At 37.3% G+C, this 21776-nt stretch overlaps 2 protein-coding genes across 3 annotated transcripts in view; one reads left to right on the top strand and one right to left on the bottom strand.

The window, feature by feature from the left end:
* The window catches only part of Shtn1 (shootin 1), a 96901-nt gene that overhangs the window by 28090 nt on the left and 47035 nt on the right, over positions 1-21776 (bottom strand). Inside the window, exons 9-13 of the mRNA XM_087185250.1 lie at positions 16435-16581; positions 13853-14006; positions 11558-11657; positions 5846-5928; positions 1184-1293 (exon numbers count right to left, since the gene is read on the bottom strand). Of these exons, the coding sequence (XP_087041376.1) occupies positions 1184-1293; positions 5846-5928; positions 11558-11657; positions 13853-14006; positions 16435-16581 (594 nt within the window). The remainder of the gene's footprint in view (positions 1-1183; positions 1294-5845; positions 5929-11557; positions 11658-13852; positions 14007-16434; positions 16582-21776) is intronic.
* The window catches only part of Eno4 (enolase 4), a 90146-nt gene that overhangs the window by 55698 nt on the left and 12672 nt on the right, over positions 1-21776 (top strand). The window lies entirely within an intron of this gene.

Below are 21776 nucleotides of genomic sequence, written 5' to 3'. Positions count from 1 at the left end.
AGATCACTGGCACAGACAGACCTACTCTACATGGCTGCTGAAACTTCTGTCCTATAGATGCTAAGTCAGCTCTCGGAGTGAACATTGCTTCCCTTGCTACCCTCTTTCCACACACAGCCCTGGCCATGGCTATTCCTTCCTCTGGGGTATGGCTATCTGGCCTGCCTGTGACAAAGCAGCAACTTCGAAAGCACGTTGGAATTTCTACCATACAGTCAGGACACCCAGAGACATTCACGAACTTGAAGAGGGGAGTCCTTGAAAAGAAGAAAAACACCAAACCATAAAGTTTGATGAAAAAGAAGAAAGAGGGGCTGGGGATTTAGCTCAGTGGTTTCGCTGCCTGCTGTGCAAGCTCAAGGACCGGAGTTCGATCCCCAGTACCAAAAAAAAAAAGAAGAAGAAGAAGAAGAAAGAGAACAAGTTTATTCATATGTAATGTGAATGAGGAAAGAAAGGATATTTTCAAGAAAAATGTCAGAAACTATTATTGGGACTATTTAAATGTGACAGAAACACACCAAAGAGAAGGGCGAAACTAGACTCGAAGTGCTTCCCAATCCTAGAGGGCTGTGTTTCTTTTAAGTGACAGTGGATTTTATATATAAAATCTTAGTTCTAGGGCCAGGGATTTAGCTCAGTGGTGCCACCGCCTGCCTTGCAAGCGCAAGGTCCCAAGTTCGATCCCTGGTACTCCCCACCCCCAAAAAATCTTTGTTCTACATTGTCCTGGTTCTGTTTTAATATTATTACGTGATCCCCTCACTAAAACTGAAGCCTCCAGGAGACAAGGATTTTGTGTGCTTTGTTTACTGTCTTATCTCTAGTGCCTAAAACAGTACTTGGCACATACTCGATAGACTCACACTAAAGAAACAGGGATCAAAGAAAAGAAAGGGAGTAACAGTTGGTAACTGTTTCATATGACAGTTCATATCAGTGACCCTCAGGAAGAGAGGACGGCACCCTGCAGACACAGGGCTTGCTTTCTCTGCTGATTTAGGTTCACCATGGGCCAGAGTGTCCTCCAGGCGCATGCTTCTAAGGAAGGAAAAGCTTTTATGACACAGCTTTATCCTAAGATTTGACAGTCCTGAAGAAACTTTCATCAAATTTCAAATTTTTACATTTCATAAAGCAAATCTCAAGGGGAAAGAAAAGCATGTAGTTTCACATTACATACCTTTGCCTTCGGTCTGGCTGTCTGATTAACTGGTCTAAGATGAACTCCCTTTTTAATTCTATCCATCATCTCTTCGACAGCTTGCCTCTTTAGATCTGTGACTTCCTCAGCTGTTCAAAGAACATATACATAAGTCATCTTAGCTTACAGGAAAACAGCTAATTCCTCTATTTGGTGACTTAGAGAGACTGCACTAATTCATTTCCCAGACAAAGAACATGAACAGTTTACTAAGGTTAACTGCTACCAGGTGGCAGCACTTTTTAAAATAATTTGTTTTTTAAATAAAAGATTTTTGATCAGGAAACAAGAGTTATAACAATTAACATCAAATTTGTAGGATGGAAATTAACAGTCTCACTTATGTTAAAGAAAGTAGATTCTGTTCATTCAGCGTAAGGATCTCTCCATACATCTTCTAAAAATCCTATTTTCCAAATAATCCATCATATTTGCCTTAAAAATGTTTTTATAAGTTACAGTACGTCCTATGTCAAAGAAATCAACCCAAAGCCTATTTGAAAAGAAGGATCAAAGAGGTATTTTCTCGTTGGAGGGAATCCATAGTCAAAAGATAAGCAGCAGAGAGGTAAAATCTATTTTTAAACTGTTATCTCTTGTTTATGAAACACACAGAAAAGGAAACATTTAAGCAAATCTTTTCAAGGCTTTTTAAATTGTCCATGTTAAAAAGAAAACAGATCAAGCAATAAATGAAATTAATTAAATGTGATTAAAATTTCAACTATTGTCTAATCTTTGCATTGTCTCGCTTCAAAAATTAATAAAGCTCTTGAGATGTATATCAGTTAGATTAACACAACCAAAGTAAATTTAAACCTGTTAATCAAAATAATGAAGTCTGTGTTCCTTGCAGAATAGCTTGACTAAAAATACAGAAACATTGTGGAACACTGGTCACCCATTAATGTGGTTCTAGATCTTGGGTTTATCTACATTCAACTCACTACAGCCAATATATTTGAGTATCTCATAACAACTTTCCAAGTAACATCTTTAGTAGATTCCTGACTACCTGGCATATGGTAAGTACTCAACAAGTATCTATGGACCAATTGACTTCTGAAGTTTGGGCTTTATACAGCTGTCAATATTTTTACTATTTGAGTAGAAATGACTAAACCCCAAAAGGCTGACCTCTAAATGGAGGGGTTTAGTCATTCCCAGGTGACTAAATGTATTCCCAGGTGAGTTAGTACTAGTGTCAGGCTCTGAGCTAAGGAGGCCTGAATCATGGCTTCCTTATGCTAACCTCAACTAGCCATTCCTCGTATACAAATGCCTTGGGGAACAATGAGAAAGTCCTGCCAGCTTCGCTATCCTCACCTCTGCAGCTCCACAATGATGGGGGCCACTGCTACATTCATCATATAGCCTAGGTTCTCTGATATAATCCTCACTTCCAATAGAGTTGTCATCCTCAGAAACTACTGAAGGGCCCGGGGATTTAGCTCAGAGGCATAGCGCCTGCCTGGCAAGCGCAAGGTCCTGAGTTTGATCCACAGTATCAAGAGAAAAAAAAAAAGAAAGAAAGAAACTGTTGAAAAGGTGAGAATTAAATTTTCTCAACATCCAAACAACATTTTTCAGATTCAGAAATCAAAAAGTATCTTTTGCCTGGCAACATGGGAAATACGGTCACTGAAGTTTAGAACTCATTAAATGAAAGAACAAAACTTCATTTTTGATGGTCCATGTGCCCTTAAGTAGCATTTTCTTGGGCAGCTTCTGATAGCTCACAAATATCAACAAGGGGACAGACCATCAATTGCAACGAGTGAAGTTCATTCATTTATTCACTTGCTCACTCATTCAACATCTGAATATCTATTGTGTAGTACACAGTGCCTCTGCTGACCCTATTCACTATCAGGGGAGATAAAACCCAAATCTGTCATTCAAGTACTGCTATGGGTATGGGATTTATTCCTGGGAATTGAGAAAACAGCCTCAAAACACATTTGATTTTTTTAGAAAAGCTGCCATTTTGAGTGAGACTAGGAAGAGCTGTGTGGCAACAGGAATACCGCCTACAAACAGATTAGCACTCTGCAAGGAATGACTGAAACCCAATTAAATGCACCATACAAAAACTAATTAAGGCAGACAGATGGAGAATTATGGTCAACACCATTCAAATCTGCTACAGCATCTAACATAGCAGGAATTTAAAGCAGTTTCTTATATTTGCTTGCCAGAATCACAGTGATAATTCAGAGAAGTGCCACTATCTGTATTGTGTACAGATTATAAACCATGCTTTAATTTCTCAGTCTTTTTCAAATATAAAGGCTTAATTGGTCTTAAGAAATCACTCTTATCAGATTCCCTACTCAGGCACAATACAAGGGCAACGCTAGGTTAGCTGCACAAGCTTTCTTTCTTGCCGACCCTGTTTTTGAAATAGCAAAAAGCAATCTATATGAACTTCTAAACTATTAAGCAGTTCTAATAAACCGGCAAGTATCACCTACAGAGAGCTCATGGTATGTTTTGTAATTCTTTCTGCAATCACGCAGTTGGTAATTGTCTCACAAAAGCATGTAATCAGGGGGACAATAGAAATATGCAGGATACTGGAGATTAAAGAAAAGGGACAAATGAAGACAACAGGTCTAATGTTATTGAACTGCCAAAGGAAAATAAAATCAAATGTTCTCTGAGTTAGTGCTTCAGGGTCAGTCTTAGATCAGAAAGCCACATGTAATTAACTGAGGCTTAAATTTCAAGACTCACTTGAAAAATAAGTTAGTTCCTAAAAGCAAAAATAAAAAGGAAAGAAACTTACAGATAAAACCATCACCCTGCTACTCAATAATATCTTCTACTATTACCTGGAAAAAACTAAACTAAAATTTTAAATTCCATAGGATTACTTTTCTCTTTCGCTTTTTGAAAAAAGGAATTAAAAAACAAAACACACCATCATGAAGTATATAACTTTATTTATTTACTTATTTTTTATTGAACTCGGGTCCTTGCGCTTGCACAGCAGGTGGCAAAACCACTGAGCTAAAACCCCGGCCCGTGAAGTATGTAATTTTAAAAGAATACATTATGGCTAAATAAGTTTACATTTGACCTAAGATCAGAAAGTTAAAGAAATTTCCTTAACTACAGTATTCCATGAACCTGTTGAGTAAGGAATCTCCTTGCCACTCTCAAAGAGTGGCTGGTAACTTGTCCACTTTTTAGCTAATATTTTAAGTATTTCCTACATGTTGGGTCCTACTCTAAATAGTTTTTACAATATGAGATCTATGAATTCTCACAACAACCCTATGAAATAGGAACTATAATAGCTCCCCCTTACCTGCAAGGGCATATGTTACAAGACCCCTGGAGTGGCTGAACCCTACATATACTGTTTTGCCTACATATCCATACTTACGATAAAGTTTAATTTATAACTTAGGCACAGTAAAAGCTTAGCAACAATATTAATAAAATAGAACTATTTTAACAATATATTATAATAAAGTTATGACAATGGGCTCTTCTCAACTGCCTCAGGGTGAGTAGCACAGGCAACATGGATACACTGGAAAAAGGGATGATTCAGACCCTGGCAGGCCAGAGCAGGACAATATGAGATTTCATCATGCTATTCAAAACAAGCAATTGAAAACTCATAAGTTGTTTATTTCTGGAATTTTTCATTTATGTTTTCATGGTTGACAAGGGTAATTGACTTTTTTTTGGTACTAGGGATCGAACTCGGGTCCTTGTGCTTGCGCAGCAGGCAGCAAAACCACTGAGCCAAATGCCCGGCCCTGACAAGGGTAATTGAAACCACAGAAACCACAAAAAGTGAAACTGTGAAGAAGTGACTACTGTACTATTACCCAGGTTCACAAACTGACACACAGAGAGGTTAAAAATAAACAACCCATAAATGATTGAAATAAATGATAAACAGTAGACATGTCACTGAAATCTCAGCATTGGCCTACTAAATACATTCTTGTCAAAATCAGAGTTATTAACTTCAATGTTTGTAATGATTTCTTATATTCAGATTTTAAAACCATGGCTCAAATATTCCACAGATTTTGTTCACAAATATTCCACTGATCTTCCTAGGAGTCATAGGAATTCTCCCACTTCAAAGCTCTGAAAACTTTACCGAATATATATTAGGAGCCATCCTAAGTTGCTGGCATGAGAAGGATAACAGAGATAGTGAGACCATCCCTACATTATACATGCAAATCCCAAAGTGTCACAAACGATCTAATATTTGATGCTCTATTCATCATCATGCATTCATTCACCATGCATTTAATCACAATGTGAACCATAACAAGACACTATAAATAACGGCTGTGCTGACACACTGTGTAGCACACAGTAGGAACTTGGCAACTCACAAATCCCTCCTTTGGAATGTCTCTCTCTCTGCTACCCCCAAACACTCATTCCTCCATGAAAACACATTTCCTGATGTATCTCTCATTATAGTGGCATGTGTTCATAATTATCACTTCTAGACAACAACCTCAGGTATCTGGTTTCTTCTTAGCTGCTCCTCAAACTTCTCTTCCAGCAAGCTTTCCACAATGACCCCAACACACATGTGAACTGTTGAAAAACTGTACACCATCAACCACTTACAGTAAATCAAATGTAAGTGATGCTTACTTGTTTCTGGTTGAATCGCCTTTTCTTTTTTAGCACCACTGCCACTGGGGTGGGATCGCTTCCGGATCATGGACATGAGGGATCTTAGGAAGAAAGACACAGATGAATAGGAGATTACTGCATACCTTATGATCCAACGGGTAAAATGTATAGATTCTAAATCATCAGTAAACGCACAACTCTTCTGTAGGTGGAGATGCATGCACAATTAGAATTTAAGTCATCTTTCCACTTTCAATAATATTAAATTTTTTATGACCTTAAAGAAAAGAAATATGAATCATCCCCTTCTGTGTAAAACCAAACTAATTACTAGAAAGAGGAGACTGCTATAATTACTATTACATACTTAAAAGGAAAATACAGAAAAAATTTCAATATGCATATATAAATTCAGAAACAGCTATTTGTGTAATACATTTAAGAGACAAGAAAATATGAAAAAAATCAGCAGACAGTTCATATTAAAAAGCAGTACATGTGTAACTAGTTATTATCTACTGGTGATATATGGATATAAAAACATCTCAATCTGGTAGGGGAAAGGAAAGAAGGGAAAAGAAAAAAATATGAGAAAAGAAAAAAATGGAAACGAAGTCTTTGTAAATAAGGAAGGGTGGAGGGGGTGAAGGGAGGGCAGGGGAATGGGGAAAAAATAAGAACCAAGATTCATCATATAATGGTACAAGATCCCAATGATGAATGTAACTGTATTGTATACCTAAAATGTACCAATAAACTAAATGGAAAAAAAAAATCTCAATCTGCACCATGTAGACAAAATACTTAGATATAAAATATACTGTCTCTTTAGTACATTTACTAAAATCAATACATAAATCCCAAAATATGATAAACTGGACCACATTAAAATTTTAAAACCTCCATCTTAATGCACCATAAACATAATATATTTAAAAATTCTACAAATCAATGAAAAAACAGCAGATAACCTGAATAAAATGGACAAAAATCTTGAAATGCCACAAGAGAGGATGTCCAAGTTTTAAATATACATAAAAATGCAGGTACTTGACTTCCTTAATTATTAGGAAACACAAATTAAACTCACACTAAGATATCACTTTTCATTTACCAAAGCCACAGAAATATTTTAAGTCTGATTACATCAAAGCTTGGTGTTGAGGAATTTTCAAACTGAACAGGGTATAAAAATTGATAGTACCACTTTGGAAGGCAATTTGGCATTATCTAGTAGAGCTGAAGATATACATAGGTATCTGCTGTAAACCAGTGATTCCCCTACTACGTATCCAGAAATGCAAATACAAGCACTTGTGCACCAGGATACACGTGCAAGAATGTTTATATAGAAGTTCTATAAATTCCCTGGTAGTAAGTCAAATGTCCATCAGGACTACAACAAATAAGTACATTTTGAGACAGTCATACAGTAAATTATATATCAAGTGAGTAGGAGTGAATTGCTACACAGCACAACACAGGGAATCTTAGAAAATAATGTAAGTGAAAAGGGCAAGACATAATGAATATAGGAAAATCCCAATTATATAAAGTTCAGAAATAGGCCATGCAGATATTATAGCAGTTTAGGAACCTTGGTGGGTCAGAACAAAATATCCCACAAATATTCCTTGGCAGGCTTTCTACCTTAAAGGATACTAGAAGACCTTAGAAAGTCTCTCTCTGACCATCCTCTAGCCTCCTATCTCCCACCCCTCTCTCAGAAGCGATACCCAGAGACTAGAATTCCCCTTCCTTGGGGCAAGCTGCAGAAACTAGAAATATTACTCTAACCTTCCCTCTGCTTTGTGTGTAGCAGCAGGCCATGAAGAGACCCTATGACCCACCTTGTCTGATCGTAGATCATAAAGCCCTCATTCCAGAAGGGTCCTACCTTACAGCCAAGAAGAAAGAATGCTACACAGAAAGACCAAGAAGAATCTGAGCACATGGGCTCTGCTAGGTTCCCTCCTTGGTCTATGACCATTAGTTATTAGTCTATGACCCTTTTGTCCAATCACATTGCTCCATAGCTATTTGTTCTTCATTGAGCCTAAGCATAAAAATAAGACAGTTTTCCCTGGTCTGCAGACTTTTTACTTTGAAGGCTCCTGTCACATAAAACTTCAATTAAGTAAATGGGTTATGCTTTTCTCTAGCTAACCTGCCTCTGTTATACAAGTGTCTCTTATGATGAGTGAGGAAAGGCAGCATACATTTTCCATGCCTACACTACACATAATGTAAGCAGAAAATTTTTTTCTTTAAGAGAGGCACGGAAATGATTACCATAAAAGTCTGGTTAAAGTGGGTGTGGTGGTTGTAAGGAATGAAATAACGTGAAATACATTTGTTCATTTTTCCCTTTTTAATCAACTGAATGCCAGGAGTTCCAAGTTTACTTGTCACTGTGTAAGGCAGGATGGGTTTGGGAAGGGTCACACCGAGGAACAAGCTCACTGCTTATTCAGAGAGGATATTTTGAGAGTGTGTATTACTGTACATAGAGATGATGAAGTAGGAACTTGCTTCTACTGCTCAGGGTATTTGTATATATTTTACACACGTAAAGAACATACGTTTGTCATAGTAAATCACTTTGGTAGATGACAGAAAATCTTAGCTTAAAATGTTCTGGATTGAGGCATAAGTTGGAGTCATATGGTGCCCAGAGGAAAATTATCTGTCATATTAAGAATGATCCATCAAGGCAGAGCTTTGAGTATAGGGAAGATATGGTGAGGGTCACATAACAGAGGAGACTGAGCAAGACACCTGGGACCAGTAATCCAAACTGCTGACTGATGTTGCCTCACCGCACTACCATTTCAATTGAATAGATGAAAACTACAAGCAACTGTCATTCTAAGACGGAATAAGTCAGTGGTGAATTTTCATCTTTGCAGTTCCTCATGAAGTGTTCTTCTTGATGATTATTTTGTGTCAACCTGACTGGGCCAGAGAATGCACAGATATTTGGTCAAATATTATTCCAGGTGTTTCTGTGCAGGTGTTTTGGATGAGATTAATATTTATATCAGTAGCTGAGAAAAGCAGGCTGCCTCTCTGATGTACCTGGGCCTCATCCATCACTTGAAGGCCTACATTGAACAAAAAAGTTGACTTTTCCCTCAATAAGAAAGAATTCCTCCTGCCTACGTGCCTTCAATCTCAAACAGAAGCTTTTCCTGTTTTTGACCCTGAACTGAAATACTGCTGCTTCCTGGGTCTCAAGCCCACCAGCCTTTGGAATGGAACTACACCACTGGTCCTCAGGCCTTTAAACTCAAACTGGTACTATACACCCACCGTCTCTGTCAGGTCTGCACTTACTGAGTCACCCTACAGGTCTTGGGACTTGTCAGCCTCCCATAATCAACGGGCCAGTTTCTTATAGGACCAGTAATGTGCTGCGTAACATTTTGGTCAGGGACAGACTACATATATGATGGTAGTCCCATAAAAATGTATCACCTAGTGACATCACAGCCTTAGACGTACACTCTATGGTTTTTGTGCAACAAGGAAATCATCTAATAACACATTTCTCAGAATGTATCTCAATCGCTAAGCGACCTGTGACTGTATTCATAGGTATCTGTATCCGTCTCTGTCCTGTACACACGTCCTGCTGGCCCTGTTGCACTGGACAACCCTAACTACTGTACCCATCTCCTCCCTGTGTGCCACGCTTGTCCAGGACCTGTCCTGCTTTCACTGCTGTAGTGCAAAATGACCACGGCAAGCCTTCTTCCTCTTTCCTATCATTCATCTAGGTCAAAAGAGAGGGAAAAGAAAGGGAAAAAACAATAAAGCCATTTATAGAAGCTCTGAGCCTTAGTCTTCCCTGCTCTTCACTTCTCTTCAATCCATGATCTACATCAGGGTGAAACAAATGGTCAGGGACAAAGTCAGAAAACCCTGACTGGTGGCTTCAAAGTTCACTGAAACTCAAAACATACATAAATACATTTCTATGACAAGAAAGTATTCCTCACCAAAGAGTATTTTTTTCTAAAAAATTATGGATGTCATATAAATTCATTTCAAAATAACAGCCATTCATATTATTCAATACAATTTTTCTTTGAAGAGACTTATAAAATAGTGCATGCTTGAGATGTACATAGTCGTTAATCTTATGCTCATTTCTCGGTATAATTGTAAAGTACTCTTTGAGAAAAAAATTCTATTTAGGTTATATTTTACTTTTAATGTTAGGGCTCTCAACATTTCTGAGACTAAAAATTAAAGGCCAACAGCAAGATTATAATTGCTTTTTAATAGTTCTCCTTCTTCATAGAAGTGACCTTTCTTATCAGCTCAAAATTCTAGACCTTAGAGAAAGATCAAAGTGATGAATTTCCAATTTTAAATGTCAAATTCAGAATATTTCCTACAGATTTAGCTACCCAGGAGAGAAAGAATTTAAAATACCTGAAATTCTTTCAATTGACTCTTGGATAGATCACGTGTAAAAATTATTTAGCCTTAACTACTTCAAGGGCTTAAAGTAGATTATGTCACACTCTACTCAGTAAGGAAAAGTAATGAGAACATTTTTTAAAAAGCAAAGTCCCATTTTCATAGTCGTGTGGGAGGAACATGCTACACATTCTATTCAGATGGACCAGCAAAGGTGCAAAGTACGAATAAATGGCCTCTCTGTGTGAAAGGATTAAACAAATCACATGAGTTAATGAAAGCTAAAAAATCTAGTGAAAGTTTAAATGCCATTTGTTCAAGAATAAATTATACCAACGCAGCTAACATTGTGACACAAGAAGGTACATGGTCACTATGGCAAGTAGGCTGTCTGTAATTCTGGGTGGTGTCAGGCAGGACCCCAAAGGAGGTAAAATTTGATTCCAGATCTCGCTACCTTACATTATGCTCAACAAAAGCTCTCGAGGCCACCAAGTCACCTTAGGCTTCAGAAAAAATGAATTCCTGTCTGAACGTATAATTTCCTTTCCCAAGAATTTAAATATAATCTGTTTTTCTTACAGAAGGTTCCTCTCTCAGCAACTAAAAGTTTAAATATGAGGATGACGATTAAAAATAATTAGAACTTTTAGATTATTAATTTACAACAGATTTAAGTTTTAGTTTAGTACTTTCATTTTAAAAATAAGTAAATAAACGAAAGCTTTTCAAATTCAAGTCAGTGAGGAGAAAAAAAAGATGAAAACATTCTGAAGACACTCAAAAGTCCTTGGTCATACAGTTAAGTGAAATCTTAAGGTTGTGGAAGAAACCTTAAAACTGGAGTATCTAAGATAAAAGCTAACATCAAACTCCAGGGGCTTGGGACACTCACGTTGCATCAAAGGGTCTACAAGACCACAACAGAACATATAGGCCATGAGAATTTCCTTCCAGGGTTTTTTGGGTTGTTCTTTTTTTGGTACCGGGGATCAAACTCGGGACCTTGTGCTTTCAAGGCAGGCGGCAGAACCACTGAGCTAAATCCCCAGCCCTTTACCCGGGTTTTTAAAGGCCCATTCTGTTTGCCTGCATGTCTGTCTATCACCTATCACACAAAAGGATTAATACGCTAGCCTTTAGAAATTTTTCCAAGAGAAACGCTATCTTTCATACTTTTTACTGTCCTTCTAATGACACAATCTAAACTCGTAGTCAAGCAAAGGATACCACTAGCATAACCAAGTTCTCACACAGGAAGCAATGTCGGGTACAGAGTGAGCATCTTCCGCTGGTGCTTACCGGATAGGATTGGGAGGTGGAGGCGGAAGAGGTGGTGGAGGCGGAGGTGGAGGAGGTACTGAATTCTCAGACTGGTTCACTCGTTTCTGGAGCTCATCAACTGCACAGGGAGCAAGCATTCACGAGAGAGAGAAAAAAAGCAACTCAACATCTTTTATCCATGTAAAAGAATAAAACATCAAAATCTCTCAAAACCAAGTGCTTTTTATGAGGCCATTATAAATTTCAATATGAAACCACGGACTTTTAAAACTTTTTAGTATCTAGTTTATCACTTATGCAAGAAAGGTCTTCCATCTATTAAAATTAAATGTTACAATCTTTTTCCTGCATACACAATTTTGGAAAAACAAAAAAAATATTCAAGACGATGGCTAACGGGTGGGAAGTGAGGACTGAGTAGGTTGAAGAAACATTTGTAACAATGTAGTATACTACTCAAACACGAGGAGACTGTTAATAGTTGAATTTAAAAGTGTATGGACCAAGAGTTAATTTTAAAGATGACATTTAGTAAAGAACTTTAATAGTTGCATACTTTGCTCCTCCGCTTCATTTCCTTCAAAAACTGCAATACTAGAGTCCTTGATTTTAACCAGATTCAGATTCCTAAATGCCTGTATCCCAGAAACTTTCTGCTCTTTTGAAGAGCACTCTGGAAATACAATTTATTCATTCAATTCATTCAAGTCACTAATGAGACAGACAGTTACTGAACACTAAGAATGTGAAGGTGCCTCCACATAGCACTGTTGGAGGCAAACTATAGTTCCTGGCTTCAAGGAGCTCAATTAGAAGTTATATCACAGGGCTGAGGGTGTAGCTCAGTGGTAGAGGACTACCTTGCCTAGCACGCACAATGCCCCGAGTTCGATCCCCAACACCACAAAAAATAAGTCAAATAAATATCTATGACAGATGCTGATTCTGGAATCTGGGGTAACAGGTAACATTAATGAACGTGTTCTATGGAATTTTAATGAATGAATGAATGAATGAATGAATGCTTCCTCTGCCCGTGACCACCTTTGCTTCCACCCTCAGCCCTGACACAGGCAGTGTGGGCTATGCTTTTAACACCAAGAACATTCCAGTTATTTCATACGCATGCATCTATCTCTCCAAACCACTTCTGAAATCTGATGACAAAAAGCATGCTTTATTTTCCCATACTCCTTAATGTAGCCTAGGTCTGAGCTGGGTAGACACACACAGCAAATTCTAAATAAATGCATTAAGTCTCTGTAAATAGGAAAGGCTGGACGGGGTGAAGGGAGGGCAGGGGAATGGGGAAAAAATAAGAACCAAGATGCATCATGTAAAGGTACAAGATCCCAATGATGAATGTAACTGTATTGTATACCTAAAGTGTACCAATAAACTTAAAGAAAAAAATTGAATTGCAAATATCTCTAGTGTCTACTCCTTTTCACCATAAGGATGGCTTTGGCTATAGGATACTCTAATATTCATTAAAAGAAAGGAAAATTTCTTAATTTTGGATCAATTTAAAAAAAATAAAATTGTAATAAATTTTCATTGTGAAAAAGCATTGAACAGTTTTAAAAGGAAAAAAGGGCTACATGGTTCCACACAGATTTCAAAATTCCAGTATAAAATTAGTCAAAATATCTGAAGTGAATATTGAAGCTGTTATAAAGGGAATGTACCTGCCTCCTTAAATTACCTACCTTCGAACTGAGACTTATACTTATGCCTGTGTAGTAATCCAGTTCACGCATTCCTGGTAAAGCCTTCCAGCACTGAATGAATATATCCTTTAACTTAAGCAACCCCTGGTGTTTTAAAAGTCTTTCCTTTTAATATATATATTGTTGCCCATTTCATTGTTAGGTGTGGCATAGAAAGTATTTCATGTGTATAATTAGACAGCAAAGATGAAGGGAGAATGAACACCAAAAATGAAGGTCGTACAAAAAAATTCTTTTTTAAAAAGCACTCTGAAGTGAACAAAATAAAATAGGCACTAAAAGAACATTCATCTCTGAAGCCTTGGAGAAATGATGAAATTTTTGGTTTTCTATGCTAATGTCAGCTCTGTGTCCTAATCCTGCACCTGATGCTCAGAAAGGCTCTATATCCAAAAAAAAGTCTAAATATTTGTGAATCATTTGATGACACAGGCTATTTTGAGTGGTGGTGGTTAGAAAGGAAGGAATTTAAAAGCCAATCTTGGTATTTTTCTATAGCATTCAGTACTGACTATATGCCATGTTTTGTCATTGGCCTGAGAGAGTCACAAATGAAGAGTAAGACATGGGATCCAACTTTTACCAGAATGCTTTAAATTTCTGGCCTTCTCTTCAGAGTTCTGGTATTTCAATTCCAGTTCCTTCTTATCTTCTTCTAAAAGCTCCAGTTGCTGTTTGAGGTTATGTATCTCTTTGTGCAGTGCTTCATTTTCTAGTTGCTCCTCTAATTCTTTGACCTGTAAGTTGTAAATAAACTTTAATGGTTTAATAAGTTTTCCTTCATCAATCAAAAGAAAGGGAAAACCTATTTTCATTTGACTTTGCTCTTCATAGCAGAAATATTCTAACCCATCTTAAAATCATACAAATTCTAGATACAGATAATACTTACAATCATTATCAATTCTTTGATTTAATATAAATTTACTGGAGAGTTATATACATTAATTTTTAAATGTGAGTTTAATAGTAAAATAATACCTAAAAGTTCATTTTAAACAGAATAATGCTTTCCTAACTCATTTTTAAGAGAAAGATTTAAGTAGTTAAAAAGACCCCCAACAGTCACAATTTGTAGCAAGTATCAAAAACCCTGAAAAGAGAAAAAAGTCAGGTATGGTGGTACATGCCTACAGTCCTAGCTACTAAGGAGGCTGAGACCCCCATCTCAAAAAACCAAATTTTTTTAAAAAGGAGGGAAAAAACCCTTTGTGATTCAGTAACACCACTCTTAGGAATTTCTTTTAAAAAACATTCAGGTGGGTCGGGGATTTAGCTCAGTGGTGCTGCCACCTGCCTCACAAGTGCAAGGTCCCTAGTTCTTCTATCCCTGGTTCCAAAAAATAAATAAATAAATAAATAAATAAATAAATAAATAAAATCAGGCAATGTACAAATGTATTCACTAAAATGTGATTTACAACAGTGAAGAGCCAGAAATAACCTAAATGTCCACCAATATTATCGCTTTAATAAATAATAGTATGTATATTAAATAAAATACTATACAACCATTTGAAATCACATAGCTTCCTATTTGCTGAAATGTGAGGATGTACAGTGTTACCAATTGGAAAAAATGAGGTTACAGAATAGTATGTATGATAGGATTCCATTTATTTTTATTTTTATTTTTTTTAAGTGTAGGAAGGTCCTGAGTGGGTGGCCCTGATAGGATTCCATTTAAACAAACAAAATATATATATGTAGATATATTTATATACTTATATAAAGTTTAGTTGTATACTAAAATAGGTATTGTTGATAATTTTAATTTTCTTTAAGTAAAACATATTTTGTTGTGTTGTGTTTTGTTTTTTGAGACAGGGTCACACTATGCAGTTCAAGATGGCCTTGAACTCAGTGATCCTCCTGCCTCAGCCTCCTGAGTGCTGGGATTACAGGTGTGCACCACCATGCTCAGCAAGTAAAACATATTTTAAGCCACACACATGAAGGATTATCCAGAATAAATGTATAGCATAGTACAACCATTTAAGAAGAGTTACTGCTATAATTTCATTTATAATTTTTATCTAATCTTCAGTACCTCTCAGCCTTCCCCAACCAGGCATAAAGACAACTTAGTCTTATAGTGCAGCTCAATCAGAAGGTTCTATGTATGTATTATTTACTAAATGAGTTAACTGTGCATAGTTGGACTTCTCAGAACCAAAAGTTAAACTCTAGCATAAGCTGAAAAGCAATTCTTTTCTCTTCATTTAAAAAATTAATTCCTGCATGCAAAGACAGGAAAAATAAACAAATCCTTCCATCCTCCCTTGTTCCCTAGTCCTCCTTCCCTGGGTCAATCACTGTTACCACCTACTTATCCAGAAGTCGTCTGTGCAGATGTCAGTATTTTCTTACTGAGGAAACAAATATCAGCTCAGCCTCACCACTACCTTTGTAAAACCTTCAGAACTTCCAGTATCACCCCTCAGAGACACTGACAGCTAACCGCCTTTCCTCACCAGGGAGGTCCACTGTAAGCAGTATAAATATGGACGTGATTTTCCCTAACTAGCCCCTTTCATCTGCAAGTCTTTTTCCCACTTCTCTCCTCTTCTGTCCCTCCTGCTGCTTCTCACCTACCTCGATGAGCAGAGCACCCTCTCTGCCTAGCACAGAGCTGGCCTGTGTCCACTGGAAGAGCCCCGCTGCTGTACACTGAAGTAACCATGTAGGAAGCATTTAAATAAAAACACAGTTGTATAAGCATGCACACTCAGAAAATTTCTCTAAGCAAACAATTACTACTGACATGGACTTTTCTTTCTCTCCCACTTTGAATAGACTTATGCCCTCTAAGCTAAGTGAGAATATTACACCCTCTTCATGTATGAAGTCTCTAAAAAATCACAATTTCTCCAAAAACAGATTTCTAGACTATGTATTATCAGAGATATTTTGAGTCATCTCTTTCTGTTTGCTTTAAGATCTTATTCAATGATCAGCTTCAAGATCATTATAGAGTAAGTCTACAATAGTGTGCTATAAATTTTAGTTGGGCAGTAAGTTACACTCATCTGATACTTACTTTTTTCTAAAGGGTGATTGGAAGTACTTCATAATTAACATGAAATATGAAACAATAAAATACTGTATCAACTCTTTTTGTTTCGATTGTGTGTGTGTGTAAAATCCCAGAATAAAATTTGTTACCTTTTGCTGATGCTGAATTCTCTCTTCTTCAAGTTGTTGGATGAGTTTTGCATTTTCATCTAAAGCTTTCAAAAGCTGCTGGTCAGGGACAGTGGTCTGTAGCAGAAGGTGGCTTTGTCTCTTTAGCTTGTTTTGTTCTATGAACATCTGCAACAGTTACATTGCAAAAAACATATACATCAATCTCCCAAATATCTCCTCAACTGCAATTTGAGCAAAAGGAAAGTATGCAGAGTTTTTAAGATATCAAAGGAAGGTATTGAATTGTAAATAATTTGAAGAGTAGTCATTGCTATGATTTCATTCCTAACTTTATATAATCTTCAGTACCTTTATTCCTGCCTCAAACAAGGTATGTATATGATAATTTAATCTCATGCCTCAGTTTAAAATAATTTTATTATTGCTATAAAATACATTAATACTAACAGTAGTAGTTAATATGTATCAAGAACTTATTTTATGCCAGGTATTCTATTAATATTTTATATGACTTATTTTAATCCATACCTAAATCCTATTGAGTTCAGTGCTTCTATGAATAGGTGATGTTCATTAAATAATGACACAAGTAGTGGTAATCATTTTACATGCATTACATCATCTGATCGTTAAACAACACTGTCAAGTAGACACTCTTATCATCCCACTGTACTGGGAAGGCGACTGAAGGTCAGAAGTGTTAAGAAACTTTCCCAAGCCCATACATGGGCACCAAGGCTAGTATTTAAACCCACAGCTGTTTCGTTTACAAGCCCAAGTATCTTCATCTGACTAATTTCTACTATTTACTAGACTTAATGTTCTGTTTTATACCAGTTTTCCGCAGTGATGAAAGCAGTCAATAACAGGAAGGTTAAGGGGGGAAAGGGAGATAGTACACTAATTTTTTTTTTTTTTTTTTGGTACCGGCGATTGAACTCGGGTCCTTGCGCTTACGCAGCAGGCAGCAAAACCACTGAGCTAATTCCCCGGCCCTAGTACACTAGTATTTATTGAGCACTGATTGAGCAAATTACATATATTATTCATCTAAATCTCACAATCTCACATGATTGCTTAAAAACAACATTACTTTCTATTCACCTGTTATCTCTCTCCCTTAATCATACCAAAATTGGCCAGTGGCTGATTCCAAGCACAAAATGTTTTTGCAAAGTCTGAAATGTTTTACAAACTCTAATCTCTCAATTCACATTTTTAGATTTTTAACAGCATTTAAAAATGTACATTGTAGGGCCGGGGATTTAGCTCAGTGGTTTCGCCGCCTGCTGCACAAGCACAAGGACCCGAGTTCGATCCCCAGTACCAAAAAAAAAAAAAAATGTAAATTGTAGCTTAAGTGTGAGATCTGTAATTGACTTGCTGCAGAGTACTATGTATACAACTTAATTCATCCTATTCCAGAAACGTCAGCAAATATAACTCTAGACAAAAAAAAAAAATTTCTTCTATCAACCCTCATATGGGAAGTCCATAGCTTTAATGATTCATACAATCCTTAAACTTAATCCTTGGTCAGTACTGATTTCCAAATGAAAATGAAGTCCTCAATATAATATATGAAAATGCTCACATTTTCTTCCCAGTATGTTTTCCTATGAGGGAAAAAAAATTACAACCAGCTTTTATTCTTTCGCCCGTGCAGGGATTTGTGAAAAAATTATTAAAGTTACAACACTGCTTTTCTACAAAACTAGAACACTGCAAAGTCAAACGGGAAAACAAACAAACTAAACATGAAATCCATATTCTTCCATCTGACTCCCTGTCCGTGTAGCAACGAGAGGCATGGATGGGCCAAGCACATTGTGTGCATGTCCTACACTGAGAAGGGAAGGGCCCAGGGGCTCCAAAGTATCCTGAATTTAAGCCCAATGGTAATTGAAATGAATGATTTGGGGTCACCCTTTGTTTTGTTTTGTTGTTTTGTTTGGTTGTTTTGTTTTGCTTTTCAGTACTGGGAAATTGAACCCAGGGCCTTCGTACTGAGCTATATCCTCAGCCCTTTCTATCTAGAGACAGGGTCTCACCAAGTCACTAAGTTGCCCTGGCTGGGCTTGAACTTGTGGTTCTCTTGCTTCAGCCTCCTACAGTGCTAGGACTACAGGAATGTACCACCAGGGCTGCAGTCCTTTGCCTGAGGCAGCTGAGAAAGTACCTCAAGGAGATGGCAGGAAAGGCCTGCAAACAGCAGCCAAGGCAGGCCCCAGGGGTTTGCTTCCTTTTACCCAGTGTGCTCTGGCCTAGGGCCACAGAGCAACTGCTGGGTGTGGCGGCCACAGCCACGGCCTGCTCCGTCAGGGAAGAGAGTGCAGCACTCTCCCTCCAGGCCTCTGTCTTTGGGTTTCTCTATTCCACGCAGCACTCTGGAAAACTTGTTCAACATTACATGGTCCAAATCACACCCCGCTACACCCTGCCATGTTATTTCAGAGAAAAAAGATTAAAGACATATGACATCCAGTCTTGACGATGGTAATATTGTGAATTTCTTTTGTAAAATCCCTTTAATAATCCCTGAACAGTGATATTAAGAGGAAGATGTATATAGAAGATAATTTCCTTTAAATAACAGGGGTTACTCAACAAAAAGTACTCATCAAATTACCTTCTCTAAATCTTAAAAGGGTAAAAGAAAACTCTCTAACTTCTTTTCTAAAGTTATCTCAAGAACATTCAGTCACCAAATACTGATGAATTTGGGTTTTAACTATGGTAAGAACTCACTGGTTAAAGAAATTGGTTTCTTATCAGATAAATAACATCACAGATATCAGATTTCTGAGAAACTTTATACGTATCTGCAAAGAGTAACAATGAGAAGAAAGTCTTTTATTGTTAATATATCATTCATTCTTTTCAAAATAACACTCCAATGAGAGTTATTAGAAAGAAAAGAATTGATTATGTAATAGTTTCAGGGGTTATTAGGAATAAATGTTGAATAGGGTATCTATATCTTGAAAAAAACAAAAACTACATTGAATAGTGAGAAAAAATACATTAAAAAGTGTAAGAAAGTCTCATTAGTAATTCTGAATGTTGATGAAATTCCTAAAACAATACAGTTACGAAAACAACTGTTTTCTTCTTAAGGAATGAACTGTGTTTTTTGTTTCTGTTTTTTAAATGAACTAATATGAATAGGAGTAATAAACTCTCAATTTTTACTTTACACATTGGAGAACTGTTTGCATTTTTACATATATCTACTCCTTTTGCAATTAAAAATACAAATTTTAAAAATAGCTTCTAAGGCTCTAGACTGTAAGCTCAAAAAGGGAAGGGCCCACATCTGCTTTCTTCAGCATTTGACTGTGATATGTTGGCATATCAACAGTGTCTGACATGATCAGGTGCTGCTGCCCACTAAAGAAAGACAAATGCAACATTGTGGGACCCTCTTGTGAAACTCTAAGTCATGTGACTTTTAGCAGCAGTTACCTGTTGAAAACCAGAGAATCAGCAAACTATGTAAAAGGGAAAAAATATTGGCTCCAATCTAGCACTACATCCAGATGTTGTAAAATGACTGAGCACCGCTGCAAATATCTGTGCTACCAATAACAGAAGCACCACCGTTCTTGCTTTCCCTCCCTGGATGTTCTCGATTAGCATGGCATCATCCTTGTGGCAGTCACTAACGCTTCAGGACCTACGAGGTGAATGGCAGAGTAAATCATTCACTTTCAGAACACTCTTACTGCAAACTCGTTCCTCCCATCTACCTTCTCCGCGGCTGCATGGCCTTCAAGTTTTTGAGCTGCTTTGTTTTCTACATCATTGTGAAAGCAACATATAGAAACTTGAAAATGTCCTGAGATAAGACTCTGGCATTTGGGTCAAACCCAACCAACCTTTTCAGTCTTGCAGTGGTGGCATCTTCGCATTATTTCTACATCCCCTCCCCCTCCACTGCGTGGCTGCATTATTTATATGCTGCAGCTTTTTCCAGAGGGCTCTGACACACTTCAATTCTCTTTTCTTTCTTACAAGTAATAAGAGAACAGTATTCACTCACCTTTCATTAAACTCTCTGAATAAAGTGAATCATAATGTTCCGAATCAGATGTACTTAAGACTAAACCTTTTTGTAGAGTTCACTGCTAACACAGCTATACTCAAGCAAAAAAAAGCCCCCCTCTACACATACAAAACCATAATCTGATTTTCAGATATTCTCATAAGACCATGTTGTTTTTCTGCACCCGGGATCCCTCTCCTCAGGACCATTTTAAATATCCTTAACAACTTCCTTCAACCAGTACTAAGCACAAAGATTCAAAATACTTACACAGGATGGAGATCTCCTGCAGAGAGCACCACACCTTAAGTTCTGCCAACTGGTGACTGTCATTGCCCTGGAAACCAGCCCCAGAGCCATGACACCCAACACTACATGTCAACAAGGTTAGGCCGAACTAGAGAAGCTCACTGCCTGTCTCTAACAGGAGAGGAAAATCATTACACTGGTGAAAGGCTGAGATAATGGCTGTACAATGTGGCAATGTTCCATAGGCCGTGGAAGAATCAGCAGCACAATGAATGCCAGACAATGGCCGAGCAGAAACAAGGATACATGACACTGTTATCTGAGATGACATACGGTGGTGCAGCCCAGACTCTTAAGGCTGTAAAATGTATACAAAGCTTGTACCGGAGCCTGACTCTCCATCATGACTTACATGCAATTCCTTTCTTCCACAGGGCATTTTACAGTTTACAAAATACTTTTGAAAAAACTATATCATTTGATTCTAAAATCTACCTGACAATTTGTATCAACATCTATTTATAGATGATGAAAGTGAAGTCTCAAGAGGCTAAGGGCTGCTCAGAGGTGACAGGACTGTACCTGATGGGGCCAAAATCTGAACCCAGATCTTCTCTATCAAATCTAGTGAACTTGTCAACTTGATACTTGATACTGTCCTGGAGCTGCCTCCCAACCTAGGTTTTGTTTGTTTGTTTTTCAGTATTGGGGACTGAACCCAGGGTCTCATACTGCTACATAAGCACTCCACCACTGAACTACATCCCCAAGCCTTTTTTTTTTTTTTAAATTCTGAGACAAGGTCTCACTAAGCCACCCAACTTGGCTTTGAACTCACAATCCTCCTGGTTTAGCCTCCCAAGGGGGGCCCAGCTGAGCCTTAATTCAAACCAGTATGTTCTTACTCAAACTCAAAAAGAATTTTTATTTTTAATTGACACAATAATTTTGTATATTTATGGTTGTACAGTGTGACTGATATATATTGTAATATATAGTCATCAAATTGGGATAGTTAGCATTCCTATCTCCTTAAATATTTATCTTTACTTTGTGCTGGGAACCT

This window comes from Heterocephalus glaber, unplaced genomic scaffold, assembly GCF_053883595.1.
Source record: "Heterocephalus glaber isolate CG9 unplaced genomic scaffold, H.glaber_assembly_v1.0 deba00001497, whole genome shotgun sequence".
Taxonomy (NCBI): domain Eukaryota; kingdom Metazoa; phylum Chordata; class Mammalia; order Rodentia; family Bathyergidae; genus Heterocephalus; species Heterocephalus glaber.
This window is presented reverse-complemented; position numbering and strand designations above follow the sequence as displayed.